This window comes from Barbatula barbatula, assembly GCF_947034865.1.
Source record: "Barbatula barbatula genome assembly, chromosome: 13".
NCBI classification, from domain to species: Eukaryota; Metazoa; Chordata; class Actinopteri; order Cypriniformes; family Nemacheilidae; genus Barbatula; species Barbatula barbatula.
The window spans coordinates 7,899,567-7,921,317 of NC_136776.1; the positions used below are offsets into that span (position 1 = coordinate 7,899,567).

Below are 21,751 nucleotides of genomic sequence, written 5' to 3' on the forward strand. Positions count from 1 at the left end.
AAACTTAAATATTCATGAGCCAAGCGTGAACTGTAATGTGATTGGTCACTTGCATTTCCGCTCCTTTTAATCGCTTCAGCATCGCGGGCTGCTCGGAGCGGCTGTCAAATGATGATTTTACGTCCATTCTGCGAGATAACGCCGCAATTCACCGCACTTTAAATCAACGGAATCGACGCCATCAACCCGCAGGTATGTACCCATCCTCACTGCATTTTAAAATCGCTTGCTGCGAATATTTCTGCAAATAATGTAAAGTGAAAGTGAATGTCTACATGTGAAGTGCGTGACTATGGAGTTCGCGGACAGTCTTTAGTCTCGAGCAGCTGGCGTAATTGTACATGATTATGAAATAATAAATAAAAAGAGCTTTGAATTGACTTAAGCTTGCTAGTGTCTTCCAGCACTGGGGATTCCCCGCATACTGCACTCGCACACACACAGGAACAGACCTGCGTGTGTGCGTCACTGCTTTATTTTGAGCACGAGCCGGAACAGACTTGAGCGTGCACGTGTTACTGCTTCATTATTAGCAGCGTGTGTATATTACTGCTTTATTGCGTAATATTTATTATGAGCGGGAGCGGACCGTGCGTGCGTAACTGGCGAAATTTAAATGTTGCAAATATGTATTGTGTCAAAACAAACAAACAAACAAAACATAACATTAAGACACACACTTCACGTGGACGCTGCACTATGAAGGTAGAATAGTAGCAAAACTCGAGAGCACGTAGATGTGAATTTGAGACCTTGTACAATAAATATTTGCACTTGTATGCTACAATTTACACTCACAGCTTCGATGTGAAAACCTGTAAATTAAAAATCTGAAGTTGAACGCTGAGATGTGCACTCGCAGACAATAGTCACAAACCTGTATTCTGAATTTGAAGCTGCAGACAAGTAGTCACAAATGTGTAAAATGACAGACACAGCTATACAATGACAGACACAAACTTGAAATACATATTTGCATTTCTTCTTACATTCACATTCGTAGTACAACCTCAAATAGGCACTTGCAACTTCTCAAGTCTGTCACTGCAAGTTCAAATTTCGCGCTTCGACTTTTGCTACTCTTATCGCGATATATCAGTTGCAAAACTGATTTGTGCACTTGCAACTCAGTAGCAGCGAGGGGCGGGAGAGGCGGGGGTGGGTGGCTGCAATAGAGTCGTTTTATTGGTTGGCACCTAGCCAATGAAATCGGGCTTCTTTTCTACGCGATGGCGGGATATAACGATCCGAGGGTAAGTTTTTCTTTTTATACAATATTTGTTATTCAAATTATTACATACATCACATATAACATACCGTGTAAATACAGTTGACATTGTGTGAGATGTCTTTGTTATGACAACTTGACATAAACCAATACATCATAACCTGTCAGTGTATATGTCATAACAACTTGACATTACTAAGACAACATAAATTGTAAATTGTCATGTGGTTGGTTTTGACATTGGCTGTCATGAGGCAATTATAACTGTGTCATGAATATTTTTCTTGACCTCAACTACAGTGGTACAAATTTAATTTGTCATTAAAATGTTATAATGGCCTTACGACAGCCAATGTCAAAACCAACCAGCTGACAGTTTAATGTAATGTTAACCCATAAAGCTAAGTGGTTTCTTAAGTTTGATACTTAATCTGCTATGTCATGTTTATGACATATTTGTGACAGGTTATGTTGTCTTAGTAATGTCAAGCTGTTATGACAAGGACACTGACAGGTTATGATGTATTGGTTTATGTCAAGTTGTCATAACAAAGACATCTCACACAATGTCAACTGTATTTACACGGTATGTTATATGTGATGTATGTAATAATTTGAATAACAAATATTGTATAAAAAGAAAAACTTACTGTAATAAAGTTCCATAGAAGGGAAGGAAGGAGGCGGGAACCGGCGAACATTCAAACACTAAAACTTTAATTAAATAAACAATAAACATGGAAGTAACCGGCAGCCACCTCACGGTAGACTGCCGGCCATAAAACATACACATAAACATATGTCCGGGCCCGGTCCTCTCTCGTCAACAGTCCTGACGATCGTCCTTTTAAGCTCCCAATCTCCTCCGTGATAAGACGTGGGACCGGTGCGCGCACAGCTGCTTGCACTTATCACTCACCGGCCCTGCGTCACGGCTCTCGTCCCGCCTTCCTCACCACACTTACCCTCGGATCGTTATATCCCGCCATCGCGATGACAACCAAAGTGTCGCGAATGCGAGGCTGCGGGTGTCGTGACGTCATCGCGTAGAAAAGAAGCCCGATTTCATTGGCTAGGTGCCAACCAATAAAACGACTCTTATTACAGCCACCCACCCCCGCCTCTCCCGCCCCTCGCTGCTACTGAGTTGCAAGTGCACAAATCAGTTTTGCAACTGATATATCGCGATAAGAGTAGCAAAAGTCGAAGCGCGAAATTTGAACTTGCAGTGACAGACTTGAGAAGTTGCAAGTGCCTATTTGAGGTTGTACTGCGAATGTGAATGTAAGAAGAAATGCAAATATGTATTTCAAGTTTGTGTCTGTCATTGTATAGCTGTGTCTGTCATTTTACACATTTGTGACTACTTGTCTGCAGCTTCAAATTCAGAATACAGGTTTGTGACTATTGTCTGCGAGTGCAAATCTCAGCGTTCAACTTCAGATTTTTAATTTACAGGTTTTCACATCGAAGCTGTGAGTGTAAATTGTAGCATACAAGTGCAAATATTTATTGTACAAGGTCTCAAATTCACATCTACGTGCTCTCGAGTTTTGCTACTATTCTACCTTCATACTGCACAGCCCTGTCAGACACGCCACATATATGGAACGATTTTAGTCTCATTAATTATTCACACATAAAACAAGATACACACATGCGTAAACAGTTTTGCATGCATAAAACCTAATTTACGTGCACATAGTATATATTTACATTTACGAAAAGCAATTCACGTGCGTAAAACAAAACTATTTTCTCACAAAGTACGTTTCGCAAACATACAACTGCGCACAAAACTTTCGAAAGGTTAAAATGTACACGTTTGTATTGTTATGCGAATGTCCTAATCGTCACACACGTGTGAATCGCATTGGACGTGTGTGTGTGTTTTTTGAGACTCTCCTGGCAACGCAACCCCTCCCACTTGGGTTGTCGTACTCTTTAGCCAATCAGATTCAAGCTTATCATTCAACCAATCACAACCCGCTGAGGGCGCAGGACTCAAGGAAAACGGCTCTGCGCAACTTTAGTGCAGTTTGGCTCAAATAGAACGGAAATGACGCATCACCCTCACCGCACGTTAATCACATTACGATCTTTTCCACGCTTGCGCAGCTTTGTGGGTACAATTTATTATATTTTTTTACTTTTAAAAAAATACATTACTCAATTTACTTCGCTGCTGTCCACCTGGTCTCATTTCACTATGCGTTCGGTCAAGTCAGTTTGAAATACTGTAATGTTTCCCCTGACTTTGTAGTTCTTTCTTCATGTAAATTAATATAGTCTAGTTAGACATACGTGTTATGTTCCTTATTGGCTTCTGTAAACGCCATTGAAGGGATTATTTTACTAATTTAGATTAAATGGATAGATATATTAGCCTATATAGACCAATACTAATAAATTACTACATTTAAAGTTAACTAGTATTATCAGATTTTAATAAAAAAAAAACGACACAAACCGTCTTTGACAATACTACCCCAGATAGCAAATAGTAATTGAAACGTTAAATCAACATCCCTCGTCTTCAACAACAGCGTCGTTTCCCGGTCAACTATAAATCAATGACTTTTCAACACATTCAGCGATCGCCCGGTAAACCAAATATCAATGCTTAATCAATCATACAGATAACAATAGATCAATGTTATTCCAATATTGTTGGCATCAACATTAATAACGTCAGGTTTTCATCAATATGGTAATGATGATTCAACATTTATTTTGCATTGAAATTTCAACATCAACCATAATGATGATTCAGATGGAAAAACAATGTTTATTCAATGTTGGCTTGCTGTCTGGGACTGATCTCAGATCGAAACACGGTAGGGTAAATAGACATGATACAGCAATGAATCGCAAAATGGGAGGAAACGTGTACATTTTAAATTTTGTGCGCAGTTGTATGTTTGCGAAACGTACTTTGTGAGAAAATAGTTTTGTTTTAAGCACTTGAATTGCTTTTCGTAAATGTAAATATATACTATGTGCACGTAAATTAGGTTTTATGCATGCAAAACTGTTTACGCATGTGTGTATCTTGTTTTATGCGTGAATAATTAATGAGACTAAAATCGCTCCATACACATAACCCAGCAAGCACATGCACGTCTGCTAAAGATCTGATGGCTGGAACACCCTACAAGACTTTTATAATCTGAACAGGTCTTTTAAACTAGACTTCACACACTTGCAGACTTTTTGAAAGTTTCAGATAGAAACACACTAACTTATCAAATCTGCAGACTGACACAGACTTTCTGCAGCAAGTCCAGACTGAAAATCTGAGCAAACGTCTTGTAGTGTATTAGCCTTGAAGATCCGGAAAACATCAAACATCTTACAAATATTCTAAATGATAAACATTTTACGGACATATTCAGAGTGTCTATATGACATCTGACAGCAGACGTCTCAAAGATGTATTGACTGATGAGCAAGTCAAGTCAACTTAATTTATATAGCTGTACAAGAAACATATTGACTATATACAACAGAAAAACACAGAAGACAGACACTCGTGTGGAGTGTTCCATATGTGCACACGTAACACACAGACAGTGGCAGTTTATTAATTGAGTAATATTTCATTATTAAAAATAAGATTATAAAGTAACAATAAACATTTCCACAGTTTTATTGTCATGTTTATAAAGTAACAATAAACATTTCCACAGTTTTATTGTCATGTTTATAAAGCAACAATAAACATTTCCACAGTTTTATTGTCAAGTTTATAAAGCAACAATAAACATTTACACAGTTTTATTGTCAAGTTTATAAAGCAACAATAAACATTTCCACAGTTTTATTGTCAGGTTTATGAAGCAACAATGAACATTTCCACAGTTTTATTGTCAAGTTTATAAAGCAACAATAAACATTTCCACAGTTTTATTGTCAAGTTTATGAAGCAACAATAAACATTTCCACAGTTTTATTGTCAAGTTTATAAAGCAACAATAAACATTTCCACAGTTTTATTGTCAGGTTTATGAAGCAACAATAAACATTTCCACAGTTTTATTGTCAAGTTTATGAAGCAACAATAAACATTTCCACAGTTTTATTGTCAAGTTTATAAAGCAACAATAAACATTTACACAGTTTTATTGTCAGGTTTATGAAGCAACAATAAACATTTCCACAGTTTTATTGTCAAGTTTATAAAGCAACAATAAACATTTCCACAGTTTTATTGTCAAGTTTATGAAGCAACAATAAACATTTCCACAGTTTTATTGTCAAGTTTATAAAGCAACAATAAACATTTACACAGTTTTATTGTCAGGTTTATGAAGCAACAATAAACATTTCCACAGTTTTATTGTCAGGTTTATGAAGCAACAATGAACATTTCCACAGTTTTATTGTCAAGTTTATAAAGCAACAATAAACATTTCCACAGTTTTATTGTCAGGTTTATGAAGCAACAATAAACATTTCCACAGTTTTATTGTCAGGTTTATGAAGCAACAATAAACATTTCCACAGTTTTATTGTCAAGTTTATAAAGCAACAATAAACATTTCCACAGTTTTATTGTCAGGTTTATGAAGCAACAATAAACATTTCCACAGTTTTATTGTCATGTTTATAAAGCAACAATAAACATTTCCACAGTTTTATTGTCAGGTTTATGAAGCAACAATAAACATTTCCACAGTTTTATTGTCATGTTTATAAAGCAACAATAAACATTTACACAGTTTTATTGTCAAGTTTATAAAGCAACAATAAACATTTACACAGTTTTATTGTCAGGTTTATGAAGCAACAATAAACATTTACACAGTTTTATTGTCAGGTTTATGAAGCAACAATAAACATTTCCACAGTTTTATTGTCAGGTTTATGAAGCAACAATAAACATTTCCACAGTTTTATTGTCAAGTTTATTAAGCAACAATAAACATTTCAACAGTTTTATTGTCAGGTTTATGAAGCAACAATAAACATTTCCACAGTTTTATTGTCAGGTTTATGAAGCAACAATAAACATTTCCACAGTTTTATTGTCAAGTTTATTAAGCAACAATAAACATTTCAACAGTTTTATTGTCAGGTTTATGAAGCAACAATAAACATTTCCACAGTTTTATTGTCAAGTTTATTAAGCAACAATAAACATTTCCACAGTTTTATTGTCAGGTTTATGAAGCAACAATAAACATTTCCACTGTTTATTATCAGGTGTAATGGCTGTAGAAGTGAAGGAGGGTCCTGAATTCTCCTGGCAGAACTCACAGGAGCTGGAATCATTTCTGAGCGATCGTAAGCTCTGCTTTGTAATGAGGTTAGAGCAACAGTTTGTTTGTCCATCCTGCAGTGGGCTAGTGTTAAACCCTCACCAGACGGGCTGTGGACACATCTTCTGTGCCCAGTGTATCAGGACATACGTGTAAGTTCTTAGACAACATTCTGTTCATTAGCTGAGATGTCAGGGAAGGTTATATGATATTTGTGCAACTTTCTTTGTGTTTCAGGGAAAAGGGAGAGGTTTCAAAATGCCCTTTAGACAACATTTCTATAAAAGCTGAGGAAGTAAGATTGTTAAATATTTGATAAACCTTTTTATGCTGACAAATAAAAGTGTTTCTATATAGCATGTTTTGCTATTTATAAATAAAGAAGTGTACAAAATTAAAGCACAAGTTAGCTTAAAACCAAAATTATTTTACCACTTTAGTTATCATTCCCTCACATTAAATGGGCCTATGACACTGCGCTCTGAAACTTTTGATTCTGATGTATTCATATTCCAGATTACAACGGTAATTGAACTAATGTTAAAAATAACCAGTTCATCGTTGACTCAACATAAAATCAAATGTCTTTGCTATCTGAGAAGACAATCTGTGTAATGTGTACATTCATCCGGTTGTTATTGCTCCTCATTTACGTGATGAGGTCACTGGGAAAGTAGTAAAGCATTTCATTCTTTAATAACTAGTAGACCTGTTTTTAATATTAATATTTCATTTATTAATTATTTTATAATCATGCTATATAATTCCCATTAAAACATTAAATAATGAATGGAAACATAAATGAAGTTGTAAACAAATGAGTTAATGACTATTTTTATTGTAGAATTATTTATTAAACAATGAAATGCTTTATTACTTTTTCGTGACTCTTGTGGTCCTCCACATTGATCACACTGTCAGGTTTATTTTGCAATTGCAACCGGCTGGTTCTACAGAGTTAAGACATTCTTAATTGTTCCCTTTAGCTGAGGTGAAGATGTTTATTTCCTTTCATACTCTGATGGTAGTCCCATGGCAAAGGCCCTACAGTTTCAGTTGTAAAGGTTTTCAGATTGCCAGTGTGAAAGAGGCCTGTTATAATTCACTTAATGCTTGCAGATCTTTCAAGACAACTGCTGTAAAAGAGAACTTCTGAACTTAGAGGTTTACTGCACCAACGCCCCAGACTGCACCCAGAGGATGCCTTTATGTAATTTGCAGGTAAATATGGCACTATACTGAAATCAACGGAATGCAAGCATTGTAGAGCAAGTCTTAAAGTCTCTTTACCATCTTTCTCAGGATCATCTGAAAGCTTGTCCCTATGAGCATCTTAAATGTTCAAACACAGGGTGCACTGATGTCCTGTTACGTACAAGCCTGTTAGAACATCAGAGGAACGTCTGTTCCCTCCGGCTGGAGCCCTGCGAACACTGCGGGCAGTCGTATCCTGTATCCAAGCTTTTGGTCAGAATGTGTGTCTCAATACTGCGATCAAACTTCTGAAGTCTGTTTGTCATCAATCTTACTTTTTAATTGTAATAGGACCATCAGAAGACCTCATGCCCAGAAGTTGAGGTCCAGTGTTCCAACCAGTGTCAACAGATGATCAAAAGACACAAGGTGTGAAAGGGCCTTCGACATTTTCCCAAGGTTTCATTTTGGGAACTTCTTTAGCACAGCATTTGCAAACAGCATAAAATTGTATTCATGTAGGCAGAAAAACAAAAGGAAAGTTTTCATTGTGTCAGATTGTTTCTTTCTTTATATCAGTCTCCATATTTTCAATGTACAGTCCTGCACACTGTGTTGTAGATAAACTCAGGACTCATGACTAGGTCAATGTCTTTACGCATTTAAAGCTGTTGAGACTCTCACGTGTGCTGTTCACGGTTTCTTCTGCAGCTGCAGGCGCATGCAGACGAGTGTCCTGAAGTGGAGACGGAATGTGTCTATAAAAGCTACGGCTGTACAGTCAGAGTAAGAAGACACATTTAAAAAGAAACTGTGTGATTTTCCCTGTTGATCTGTTCAATGATGCTGACCATTGAGCTTGTGTGTTTCTGTTCTGGAGGGCAAAAGAGAGAAAGTGCACGCTCATGAGAACACTGAGTTCAGCTCACACGTTCGGCTTGTGCTGGCAAATAACTGCAAACTTGAGAAACAGGTATAAGGCCAAATCAATGTACTTTTGTCAACACTAGCAACTGCCTGAATGCTCATTCCCAGTATCCACAACCAGTGTTCCAACCATACATGCTTACATCTGTGTGCTCAATTTCATAGATCACAGGTGTCAAACTCAGTTTCTAGAGGGGCCGGTGTCCAGCTCAGTTTAACTCCAACCAGCTTTAACACACCTGCTCGGAAGTTTCTAGTAGTCCCGAAGATGTGGATTTACTGGATCAGGTGTGTTTAATTAAGGTTAGAGCTACACGGTGCAGAGCTGTGGCCTTTCAGAAACTGAGTTTGATACCTCTGTCTTAGGTTCATTTATTTTAACATCAGTATATTAAACGTTTACAGTGCGCAAAAATTGATGGCTCTGTTGAGAAAGACGTTTTCTACATGAAGGGGCATAAACATGCATGATTTGTCAAAAGGAGGATTTGTTTTGCAAAACTTATCGGGTCATTCTCATGAAACCATTGAGACATGGCTGTAATGATTTTAAATATAAAACATATTCAGTAGCAATAATAATTGACTCTATAATCTATAACCCTAGGAGCCCCAGCACTGCACATTTTCCTTATCTCTTTAATCACCTGTTTCAACTTATCAGCTCTTTTGTAAATTCTCCAAGACCTCTTTGTGTCCTCTTAGTTTTAATGATGTTTAAGACTCCCCGTAGACAGCCACACAACTGGCATTCAAAGTGCAGAAAGTTAGTAAAGAACATCCATAAAATAGTCCATGTTACTCCAGTGGTTCAATCTTACTTATGAAGCGACAAGTATACTTTTTTTGCACAAATAAAATAAACATTGCTTTTTTCAACAATTTCCTGACTTCCTCGTCAACGTCCAACACACATTTATAAGAGGGCGCAATGTATGCATGCGGTGCAGACGCATCATATGCTCTTCGCACATTTGAGACACACTATTGAATAGTCGCTTTTTTGTTTGTTCACAAAAACTATCCTCATCGCATTATACAATTAAGGTTATACCACTGGAGTTACATGGACTATTTCAATGATTTCTTTACTAACTTTCTGCACTTTGAATGACGTTTGCGTTGCTGTCTATGAGGGTCAGAAAGCTCCTGGACCTCATCAAAACAACCTTAATTTGTGTTCTTAAGATTAACGTATTTCCTATTGTTGTTGAACAATTTGAGTGTATACTGTAATACATGACAGAATTTTTATTCTTTGGCAGAAGCTCCCTTTAACAGATTTCTTTATATTTCAATATATATGTATCATTCTCCTGTCGTACTGTTTACAGAACAACATTGATGATCATTACCGAGACAGGTAGTTTTATACATTAAAAAAAAGTTACATTTACAATTATCTATAAAAATATCTTTCATAATATCTTTTCTTTTTGGGAACGGCATGGGGCCGGTGATGAGCGTAAGATGCGAGACCAGTGCACGCGCAGCTCACGCCGTTCCCTCTCGTCCCGCCCTGCTCGCCACAGTATTACACCCCCATTCTGTAGCTTTGACAATATTTACAATATAGCTAAATATTTCTTAATGTCTTATTAATTCATTAATTATTAATTGAGCTCCTTTATTGTGAGTTGTTATGCTTGTTTTAGATGGAGCAGTTACAGCAGGACATGCTGGTCCAACAAGGGACATTAAAGGACCATAGTCTGGTGCTCAGTAGTCTGGACAGGAATATCAGCTTGTATGACAGCACACTGACTACCTTACAGGTGAAGAAACCCTATTATTACAACACAGTACAAGACATACACCAACAAACTCAGGACTTCCATACCAGTTGTGTGTAAATAGAGATCTAGTTATAATAAACACTGTGAAAATATCCTAAATTCCTTTTAAATCATCCTGTAGCTCAGATGTCTTTTCATGTAGCTCAGATGTCTTTTCATGTAGCTCAGATGTTTTTTCATGTAGTTCAGATGTTTTTTCATGTAGTTCAGATGTCTTTTCCTGTAGCTCAGATATCTTTTCCTGTAGCTCAGATATCTTTTCCTGTAGCTCAGATGTCTTTTCCTGTAGCTCAGATGTCTTTTTCTGTAGCTCAGATGTTTTTTCCTGTAGCTCAGATGTCTTTTTCTGTTGCTCAGATGTCTTTTTCTGTAGCTCAGATGTCTTTTTCTGTAGCTCAGATGTTTTTTCCTGTAGCTCAGATGTCTTTTTCTGTTGCTCAGATGTCTTTTTCTGTAGCTCAGATGTCTTTTTCTGTAGCTCAGATGTTTTTTCCTGTAGCTCAGATGTCTTTTTCTGTAGCTCAGATATCTTTTCCTGTAGCTCAGATATCTTTTTCTGTAGCTCAGATATCTTTTTCTGTAGCTCAGATGTTTTTTCCTGTAGCTCAGATATCTTTTTCTGTAGCTCAGATGTCTTTTTCTGTAGCTCAGATGTTTTTTCCTGTAGCTCAGATATCTTTTTCTGTAGCTCAGATGTCTTTTCCTGTAGCTCAGATGTCTTTTTCTGTAGCTCAGATGTTTTTTCCTGTAGCTCAGATATCTTTTTCTGTAGCTCAGATGTTTTTTCCTGTAGCTCAGATGTCTTTTTCTGTAGCTCAGATGTCTTTTCCTGTAGCTCAGATATCTTTTTCTGTAGCTCAGATGTCTTTTTCTGTAGCTCAGATGTTTTTTCCTGTAGCTCAGATATCTTTTCCTGTAGCTCAGATGTTTTTTCCTGTAGCTCAGATATCTTTTTCTGTAGCTCAGATGTCTTTTTCTGTAGCTCAGATGTTTTTTCCTGTAGCTCAGATGTCTTTTTCTGTACCTCAGATGTTTTTTTCATGTAGATTAGATGTACTTTCCTGTAGCTCAGATGTTTATTACTGTAGTTCAGATGCATTTTCCTTGAGTTCAGAACTATTTTCCTGTAGCTCAGATGCGTTTTCCTGGAGCTCAGATATCCTTTTCTTTAGCTCAGATGTTTTTTCCTGTTGTTCAGATGTATTGTCCTGTAATTATGTCTGTTGCCATAGCTTTTTGTCTTCAAATAGGTTAGTTGGATCTTCCTGTAGTTCAGAGGTCAGTTGTCGTAGCTCAGCTCGTAAAGCATTGCAAAGGTCATAGGCTTGTTTTCCAAATGAATGTAGTTGAGCACAGTTAGAATTTCAAAAACTTTAAACCTATGTGTTAATGTTTGATCATAGTATCAAGAGAAAATAAAGGGATTCCAGTCCATGATCTGTAATTATGTAACAGAGGTCTGTGGAAGAGCAGAGTTTGCGCATCTGCAGCATGCAGCGTGAACTTGAAGATTTGCGGGGTGTTCTGGGGTTGGAACTGCATGACGAGCTCCCATCTCTCCGAGCATCACTGGACTCCCTAAGACAGCAGGTGGCTGTCACAGAAAGCCTCAGGGAACACCTGGGTAGGTCAAGACTCATCAGCCAGACCACCGTTCAGAAGAAAGATTTAGCCATACAGCCTAATGCTTCTAGCTACACATTCATGCATCATTGTGCACATACATTTTTTGTGCCTGACAGACAGCATTCTGTTTTTGTCTCTCAGGTGTACTGGAGCAGACATGTCAACGTCACACACATTTGTTAGACATCCACATGGAACAGCTACAGTTTAATGACCAGCGGTTCCACCAGCTTGAATCCACCACCTTCGATGGGAAACTCATTTGGAAAGTGCGTGACTACAGGCGGCGGAAAGAAGCCGGCACCCCCATCAACTCGATCCCCTTTTGCACCAACCGTAGCGGCTACAAGCTCTGCATCCGGGCATATTTTGGAGGAGACAGCTCTGGGAGAGGCACCCATCTGTCGCTCTATGTCATGATAATGCGTGGAGACTTCGACTCCCTTTTACCGTGGCCGTTCCGCCAAAACATCACTTTAACATTACTTGACCAAAGCGGCACAAGAAACCACGTAAGCAATACATTTACACCTGATGCCATCAGCGACAGCTTTTGCCGCCCGACATCTGATAGCAATGTAGCCACAGGGTTCCCACGATTCATCTCCCACAGTGATCTTGAGATCCCCCGTAATGCTGTTTATGTGAGAGATGACACACTCTTCATCAAAGCCAAGGTGGACACAACAGGACTAGAAGACCTTTAGTGTTAAACATAAACACTGATTTTTGAAATAGCATGAACACCGAACTGCTTGAATATCAGGAGCTCATTTTTAGACTTCACTGTAGTGTCACACCATAGCTGGATGAAGAAAACTGCATCAACACAAAATTCTGTATGTGTGATCAGAGCCGATCCAAATTTCATCACTTCAGTCTTATTTGATCTAATAGCCTTTTGCTTTCAATAACAACCAATAATTCTTAACGTTGAATACAAATAAAATGATTTTGTTTCCGTCTTGCTGTTGTGCTGGTATGTTACATGAATGTAAGGTGCAAACAAACAGAGATAGATTTGTATGTGTATGTATTTGATTTTTGTTTACTTTTCTCCGTTATCTTTATTTATTCTGTTTGTTTAACGTGTTGAACATGCAATGTAAATTGTAAAAAGTGCTATAAAAATAAACTTGACTTGATGAATTGTTGAAATCTTGTTTCTTTCAGATAATGCACTGTTTGATATAGCACGTATGATGCATTCAAACCCGTATTTAAAACTGCAAATGTCATCAACTCCCATCAGACTCTTTTGAGCCTATATGACCTCTGAAAAATTACAGAACTTTCAAAGAATGTGATACTTACCATACAATAATAGAGAAAGGAGACAGTAAATGTGTGTGATGGAAATTTTCATGACGTGGGTTTCTTCATGCTAATCTCTGTAAAAATTGATTCAAGACTGTCTATCTTGTTGTTCTTAAATTTCTGAGAAATGTTGTGCTACGTGGCAAACCACTCAGCTCCTTTGCCCTTGAGCAAAGACCAAGAGGTTCTGGTGAAGATAAGAAATGGCGACACATTTTTGTTACCAAAGATACGTTCTTGCTCAAGGGAGGGGAGAAGAAGAGGGGGGGGGGGTCATGTATGGATGATATAAAAGCCCCTGTAAATGAACAGGTAGGGGCCTTCTGTCTGCACCATGCTTGTGATGCAGACTGAATGACAATAAAATATAAAATACCTTGCAAGGTAACTCATGCTCTCTGTGTGTTGCATTTGTCTAAAGTGTTTAAAAAACTCACCTTGATTAAGGAATAAGAAAATTCCACAACATGTGTCAGTTTTTTCCCTGTGTATTATGCTTCATGCCCATCAACCCAAAGTATGACACGGACACATATAAATAGACAGAGAACATGACACTGTGCTTTGTGTGTTGATGAGTGGGTGATGGGACAATAGCTGCTCATATGACCATCAGCTCCACTGGCTATTCACAGAGCTTTTATTCACCTCTCACACAAGACAAAATGTGGAAGAGAGAGAAAATGTGGATGATCAAACGTGAGTCAAATCTGGCATGCGTGTGATTGATTTGCTGAACGCACATAACTTCAGAGCGAGTTTGTTCTGCGTGTGTAGCGATGTCAAAGTGTGTGCTTTCTCTTTTAGCACCTTCTGAGCACCCAAAGGAGTGTAAATACAGGCCTGTGCTGGAGGTATTCCCCTTTACAAACACATTCACACTCAGTATGAAACTGATGGAAAGTCCCGTACTTAAGATTGTAGGTTGTTCAGATTTCAGTGAACACTGCATACTCACCCCGGGCAACCTTTTTTCTCAACCACAATACATTGCTAACATATAAACATTAGTGTGTTCATTAAGTGCGAACTGTGATACAAATGAATATGAACTTCTCATTGTTCCTAGAGTTTGCTTCCACGCGATCCCATGAGCAGGTTCAATCTCAAGAGATCTTCTCCTAAAGAAGAGTTTCCCAACCTGAACAGAAACTACACGCTCATGGGTGGTGTCCTTGACCTGCACATGTACACGCGTCAATTCAACCGTGCCACTGAAAGCGGAGTCATTTTTGATGACGTCATACGTCCTGGTCTCGAGGATCCAGGTGAGTGAGACTTATTTTCTTAATTCTTATTTAATTGTAGCAACTTCCTTGTGACTTTATGATTTTTATTTTGAGCTCCCTGACAGACTACTCTCATTACTGCCCTGTTATGTTTTACTTTTACACACCTTACATTTACACACCGCATATCATTTGGGGCGCACTTGAACTTTACAAAGATGGCAATACCGTACCTGACCTGTCTGCTCACAAACACATTTTGTAAAAGAGAGTTCAGAATTTTCCAATTATAGTGTTTTTCAACTGGAAAAAAAGCACATTTTTGATGAGGCCATTCATACTTTTGGAAAGGTTTTGGATTATTTTGTCCAATGTGCCAATTTTTTTCTCATCTTCCTGCAATGAAACAAGCCATAGAAATTTGATCACGGACCTCAGTTTAAAAAATGCTGCATAGAAACTGTGCTAATTTTTGTGCATCTGTGTGATTCATAGATGACAGACAGTAGAATGTTATCATGGGAATGAAACAAGAGTCACACTGTTATCAATAGCAAATGAGAGTCAGCATACAGTAAAACAGCTCATTAGCATCACCAGAAACGTAAAGAAGCCCCTCACTGTACAAAGTACTTTTAAATTGTGCTAACACTGTACTGTTTTGTGTTTTTATGTGATAACAGGGCTTCCCAATGGACCGAAGTCAGTTGGCTGTTTAGCAGGCGATGCTCAGTCATACATACTCTTCTGTGGCTTCTTTGACCGCATTATTGAATCCTATCATGGCTACAGGGTCACCAGTGACGCAGTGCAAGAGAGTGACTTCAATTATGATAACCTTAAGGTAAAATAACTTTCTAAAAATCGAAGTACCTGGTGGCGAGGAACCAAAACTCCAATGTTGAATAAATGAAAACTTTAGGACACAGCAGACTCGGCTGGGAGGGCCAGGTCTCCTCTGACGTGTTACAGCTGCACTCAGTAACTTGTAGTAAGTAAAGGCCAGTACAGTCTAAGCGACAAATAGAAATAAAATTTAAATAAAAGCCTGCCTAAACATGTGAATGTGATATAAGGTAATGTATTTAAACTGTTTGTAAATTACACTTTACTGACCATAATATGGTGTGACTAGTCTTTGCTAACAACTTTTTTTCATCAGTTTAAAGGTCCAAATTCAACATAATTAAACGTATTATTATTATTATTGTCTTAAACAGTTTGCATTTAGGATCTATCAATCGAGAAGAGCGGAGAGAAAGATTTCACTCTTAAGGAGCTTTAATAAGCTTTTTAAAACTGTACATTAAATATAAATTTGACCAAAAAAGTAATTTTATTACCAGTGATGATAGGTCTACAGTTTATTGAATTATTCCATGCTAATTCAATCCACCATATATACACAGTCATATCTCATGCTTTATATACTATAAACTGATATGTTTCTAGAAATGTTAACTCAGTCTTACATCATGCGACAAACCATATTTTCTACTTTTTATCAGAATCAGAAGTGCTTGGTTTTGTAAGCTTCCAGAACACACATTCAACACAATGACGTAAATATGGATAATTTTGTGTGTAGATGTAGTGTTATGTACATGTAGAAATGAAATGTACATATAATAAGGCACTATAATTACGCTATCGGAGTAGTAAAAAGGTGGAATATTGCTCTCGGGGAGCAGTTAACTGTTTAAGAGGACGTGTCTGGAAGTCCTGGTGTTTAAAAGGTCTGAAGCACTGGCCAGAGGGCAACAGCTAAATCAAAATGTGTCCATGTGTGTGGAGTCTGTGATGATTTTTCTTACCCTTTCTTTGTTCTTCATTCTGGAATCGTACAGGTCCTGAAGTGTGGGCAAGGTAGCACCAAAAATTTCAAGAATAAGAACTGTTTTTGTAATCTTTTTAGGTCTGATTTGGTGGCCGAGCCAAACCAGACAGTTATTGAAGTCCACAGAACAGATTCGGTGACTGCTGAGTAGAACTGGATCAGTAGCTCCTGTGGAAGGTCGAACTTCCTCAATTAAAGGAGGAAGTACAACCTCTGCTGGGCCTTCTTTATAATGGAGTCTATGTGGGACTCCCACTTCAGGTCCTGAGAGATGGTGGAGCCCCGGAACCTAAATGACTCCACAGTAGCCACAGTGCTGTCCAGTATGGTGAGGGAAGGCAGTGAAGAAGGGTTCCTTCTGAAGTCCACAACCATCTCTATTGTCTTGAATGCATTCAGCTCTAGGTTGAGCTCTAAGCAGAGTTGTCACCATCTAGAATAAGGCCAATGACTATGGTGTAATTTGCAAACTTGAGGAGTTTGACAGAAGGGTCTGTAGAGGTGCATTTATTTGTGTAGAGTGAGAAGAGCAGAGGGGAAAGAATGCATCCTTTGGTAGCTCCAGTGCTGATGGTGCATGTGCTAGATGTACATTTCCCCAAACTTACTAGCTGCTGCCTGTTTGACAGGAAGTTAATAACCATCTGATAGGTAGAGGTTGGGCAGAAGGAGGTCTGGGAAGATTGTGTTAAGGCCGCAGTGAAGTCTACAAACAGGATCCTGATGTAAGTCCCTGGTCTGTTTAGGTGTTGTAGGATGTACTGCAGTCCCATGTTGACTGCATCATCCACAGACCTGTTTGCTCGGTAAGCAAACTGGAGGTGGTCGAGAAAGGGTATGGTGATGTTCTTCAGGTGGGCCAAAACAAGTCTCTCAAATGCCAAAAGCTGTTCAAGCAATGCTGGGGATTAGTCGCAGGTGCTGAAGATCGGCAGGTGGAGACGTTGATTGTCTCTGTCTCCATGGCGACTCTGATTGGGAACGGCCCGACTTGCCACACTGTAGGCTACACAATCATGGGGAAGACTGCAGACTTGACAGTTGACCAAAAGACGACCATTGACACCTTGCACAAGGAGGGAAAGACACAAAAGGTCATTGCAAAAGAGGCTGGCTGCTCACAGAGCTCTGTGTCCAAGCACATTAATAGAGAGGCGAAGGTAAGGAAAAATGTGGTAGAAAAAAGTGTACAAGCAATAGAGATAACCACACCCTGGAGAGGATTGTGAAACAAAACCCATTCAAAAATGTGTGGGAGATTCACAAAGAGTGGACTGCAGCTGGACTCAGTGCTCCAAGAACCACTACGCACAGACGTATGCAAGACATGGGTTTCAGCTGTCGCATTCCTTGAGTCAAGCCACTATTGAACCACAGACAGCGTTAGAAGCGTCTCGCCTGGGCTAAAGACAGAAAAAGGACTGGACTGCTGTTCTATGATGAAAGTAAATTTTGCATTTCCTTTGGAAATCAGGGTCCCAGAGTCTGGAGGAAGAGAGGAGAGGCTCACAATTCACGTTGCTTGAGGTCCAGTGTAAAGTTTCCACTGTCAGTGATGGTTTGGGGTGCCATGTCATCTACTGGTGTTGGTCTACTGTGTTTTCTACTGAGTTATTTGGCCGTTTTGTTGGCAAGGGAGTGGACATTCGTTTTGCTTGCCGCCAGTGTTTTATTCCCCACACCTGCCTATTGTTAATTACCCCTTGTTAGATTCCCTATTTAATGCTCTTGTGTTTGCTCTCCTGTGCTGTTTCGTTTTGCTATGTGTTTTACTTACCTCGTGTCCAGATTCTTGTACGCCCAGACTTGTCTTATTCAGGAGAAGTTTTTTAGATGATGACTTACATCACTAAATTACACCCTTTAACAAACCATGAACTATGTTGTTTCAAAAAGTTACCAATTATGTAAAGAAAAATCAACTTGCATATTTTTAAATAAATTGTCACATTTTCAACTAATGACCAAATTTGTGGCATTTTTTAAAACACTTTTTAAAATTGAACACAATTCTTCAATATTTTAAAAGGGAAAAATGTCCCATTTTCACTAGCTATTGACAAACCCTTTAACAAATCATGAACTATGTTGTTTCAAAAAGTTATAAATTATCGGCCTCATGAAAAAAAGACTGTTGATTACCCAAAGCTGCCTTTAGCTCACAGGTTTCTTCTGTCCGTAGTGCACTTCCCGGTGGGTAGTTAGCATGGTAGCTTTTGTGAAACGTAGTGAAGTGTCTCTCCACATTGTGCCGCTTTTCCGTCGCCTGCAAATGAGACACACGCAGGTTTCTTTCACAGTCGTAAAAAATAATTCCTCCTCCCATTCGTTGTGAAAGTGATACGTTTTCTTCCTTTTTTCTGCCATGTTTTTGGGGCAAGAAACTGCATTCAGCTACCATATTCGTTGCTCGCCCGCTACCTTACTCTCCACAAGCACATGTGACTGGTGAGGAGCACAGGTCACTGTGTTGGTGACCCATGGTTTAGACTGTCTCTCCCTTCTTTTGCCCCTTTGTGGGAAGTCTTTGTTTTGCCATTTAACTTTGTTCAGTTTAGTTTTTTCCCCCATTGTGAGTTTTCGTACCGTTGCCTGTGCATGGGTTCTTCCTTCCTAGTGATCATGACAACTGTGGTGTGGTTAATAAAACTTTGTATAGGTCTATAACTTTTGAACCTGCTACAGTGTGTGTATGTGCAGTGATGACTTCAGGGAAGTTGATGTCATCAGTTTCAAATGCTTGTTTGTTCAGGCCAATGATGATTTTGTTGAAGTTCATGTTGTCATGTGTCGCAGGTCGGTGATGATTTTGAAGTTTACTTTGTGGGCTCTGAATGTGTTTTCCTACAGGGTGGTGATGATTTTGATGAAGATTATGTTGTGAGCTGTGAGGTGAGTGCAGCTCGTGCTGTAGATGACTACTGTTTCCCGGTACACTGCAGCCGAGGGGAGCGCAGACAACTCCTCGCATTGGCCAAAACAGGTCCTCTTAAACATTAAAACATTACAATACTGTGATGACTGAAGGAGTCTTGTTGCTATTGTGTGCTGATGTCTTGTTTTTGACGGTCTTGTTTTGTAGTTTTGGAGCAGCTGAGTGAAGATCTCCCAGGAAAGTTTTACTCTATAGAGGAACTGAGCAGTGAAAGTGAAGACCGCAGGGTTGTTATGGACTCTCCACCCTCTTCCCTCATAAAGACCGGTGTGGCAAGGGATTGGCCTGATGGTCGGGCCCTGTGGTTGGTTCATCTTAAAAATACTTTGTTAGTCATAAATATATCAAATTAACACCCGTCAAATCCCCAAATGCAGATTAAAATCAAGCATGACGAACCAATTAAGCATTTTTATACGTGAAAAGTGTTGCAGGTTGTCCAAATCCTTTATATGTCAATGATATTAATTAGCCATTGTTTACACGTCTGAAACTGTTCAGCTGCGCACAATTTCAACTTCAAATGCGAATGATAGATTTCACATGCGAAAGAGAGGCGTACATGCATTTTCTATGCTTACGTTAGTACTATGAATCACACTTTATGCACTTTGAGAAATGATGGTACAATAAAATGTAGGATGATTTCTACGAAGCATTTTATAAATATTAATTACAAGTAGCTGGTAACATAAACATTTAGTAGCCAGATTGGCTGGTGAGTGAAAAATTTTACTTCAAACACTACAGTGCCCTCCACTATTATTTACTTGAGCAAGCTTCAGACTTTATGTCACGATCTGTTTTGTATGTGGATCAGGTTGAGTAAGGCTGGATCTCTGGCCATTTGGGTAAACATGGAGGAGCATCTGAAGCTGGTGTCATTCAGATGTGATGGGAACATACAAGAGGCTTTCAAATGTGTCTGCATCAATCTGATGAAGGTTTCCTTTCATTAACCACTACATGATGTACTGTATAGCTTTATAGTGTGTAATACATTTGAAACGCTGTACACTACAGAGGGTGACAAAGAAAAAACTAGAGCTCATTCATAGCTGTTTTTAAGCTTAATGTTAGTATTTTTGGAAAAAGATTACTTACTTGTATAAGTTCATACAGTATAATAAGAGACATGGTGAACATAAATAACCAAAACCGACTTGATCCTTTTAGACTGAGATACTGTATAAGAAACTGAGACATCCATTCATCTGGAAATCTCACCTGGGCTGGGTGGTCAGTTCACCTGCTGAGGTGGGAACAGGACTAAAGACGTCCGTCACCGTCAGACTGCTGCACCTCGCTGAGAACAAGCGGCTGGAGGACATCCTGGACAGATTGAGACTCCGAATGGAAGAAACTGGTATGACACGCTTCTAAAGTGAAAACATATGTCACATATATGAATTTTTCCTGGGATTTGAATGACCCTGTATAGATCCGGCTATAGCTTTAAGTGGGCAAAGATAGCCTTTGAGATAACAGCACAGGACCCAGGATGGAACCGTGGGGGACATGTCACTATTAGAAACTTTATAATAAAGTCTTGCCTTTCTATAGAAGCAAATGTAGTGCAGTGCCGCCGAGGGGTGACATTGCTAGTTGTTTAGAGAGTGTTAAAGGGATACTTTACCCAAAAATGAAAATTCTGTCATCTTTTCCACATTTCTTTCTGAGTAAATGATCACAGAATTTTCATTTTTGGTTGAACTATCACTTAAAGTCCCTCACCGGTAGTGAGTGATCCATCTGTTTGTCTGTATGATGGTGATCGGAGGAAAAGGGCTCTTGTTAGCGGTTACATTACACTGATTCCAAGCCTGAAAAACACTGAAAGCTTTTCAGCCATGGCTGGGTTGAGGCGCTTAATGATGACCCTACAGTTCAGCCCTGTAGCCCTGTAACTGCACATGTACAGTATTTATACTGACTGTATATGTATGACAATAACAGCTTTTCCTCCAGTATGATCTCGCAAGGATACTTTCTTCTGGTGTCTTTGGTGAAGTGTTTATTTCATCTGCAGGCTGTCCGGGCATTTACAATATCAGCAATCTGCAGACTATCGGTTTCAATGAAGTGGCGCTGACGCAGCTAGTGGTAGATGGGGTCAAACTTCTCATCCGAATGGAGAAAAGGCTGGAAAACAACAGCAGCATTGAAGACCTGGTGCCTACAAAAAAATAAAGCGGCCAGCAGATGACCTGGTGATGACAGATGTGACTTTCTGACATCTTGAGACATCCTGTTATAAATCATGACAAACTTGATGTTTTTAATAAACTCCTCGCTAAGTTTGATGTCCAGCTCGTATTTCAACCTGAGAGGAAACAACGAAATCAATTCTATTTTGCATAAATAAAAATGAAACCCATACTGGTTTAAAACAATTTTTACA

The 21,751-nt window shown here is 38.8% G+C and overlaps 2 protein-coding genes across 3 annotated transcripts; both read left to right on the forward strand.

Moving 5' to 3' along the window:
• The first annotated feature begins 34 nt into the window (after positions 1-34).
• Positions 35-13,187, forward strand: traf5 (Tnf receptor-associated factor 5). Of its 2 annotated transcripts, none has more exons than XM_079471859.1 (11): positions 35-192; positions 6,434-6,641; positions 6,727-6,784; positions 7,609-7,710; positions 7,792-7,956; positions 8,035-8,112; positions 8,395-8,469; positions 8,564-8,656; positions 10,266-10,385; positions 11,862-12,030; positions 12,174-13,187. In XM_079471859.1, exons 2-11 carry the CDS (start codon positions 6,439-6,441, stop codon positions 12,737-12,739), a joined length of 1,629 nt encoding a protein of 542 aa, XP_079327985.1. In that variant the 5' UTR covers positions 35-192; positions 6,434-6,438; the 3' UTR covers positions 12,740-13,187. The 2 variants fall into 2 exon arrangements, with proteins under 2 accessions (XP_079327985.1, XP_079327986.1); XM_079471860.1 differs by having other exon boundaries at positions 58-192; positions 8,044-8,112.
• An 827-nt stretch (positions 13,188-14,014) lies between these two features.
• Positions 14,015-21,652, forward strand: LOC306902953 (creatine kinase, testis isozyme; the record flags this gene model as incomplete). The annotated part of the gene is made up of 9 exons (XM_079471874.1): positions 14,015-14,048; positions 14,157-14,269; positions 14,419-14,617; positions 15,262-15,422; positions 19,266-19,398; positions 19,498-19,654; positions 20,171-20,294; positions 20,527-20,716; positions 21,380-21,652. 9 exons carry the CDS (start codon positions 14,015-14,017, stop codon positions 21,538-21,540), a joined length of 1,272 nt encoding a protein of 423 aa, XP_079328000.1. The 3' UTR covers positions 21,541-21,652.
• Between the last annotated feature and the right edge of the window lie 99 nt (positions 21,653-21,751).

Excerpts from the sequence above, each read along its gene's own strand:
- traf5 (XM_079471859.1), top strand. The coding sequence starts at position 6,439 with ATGGCTGTAGAAGTGAAGGAGGGTCCTGAATTCTCCTGGCAGAACTCA. Across the intron at positions 8,470-8,563 it reads GCTACGGCTGTACAGTCAGA|GGCAAAAGAGAGAAAGTGCA; the intron begins GTAAGAAGACAC and ends TCTGTTCTGGAG. Across the intron at positions 10,386-11,861 it reads GCACACTGACTACCTTACAG|AGGTCTGTGGAAGAGCAGAG; the intron begins GTGAAGAAACCC and ends ATTATGTAACAG.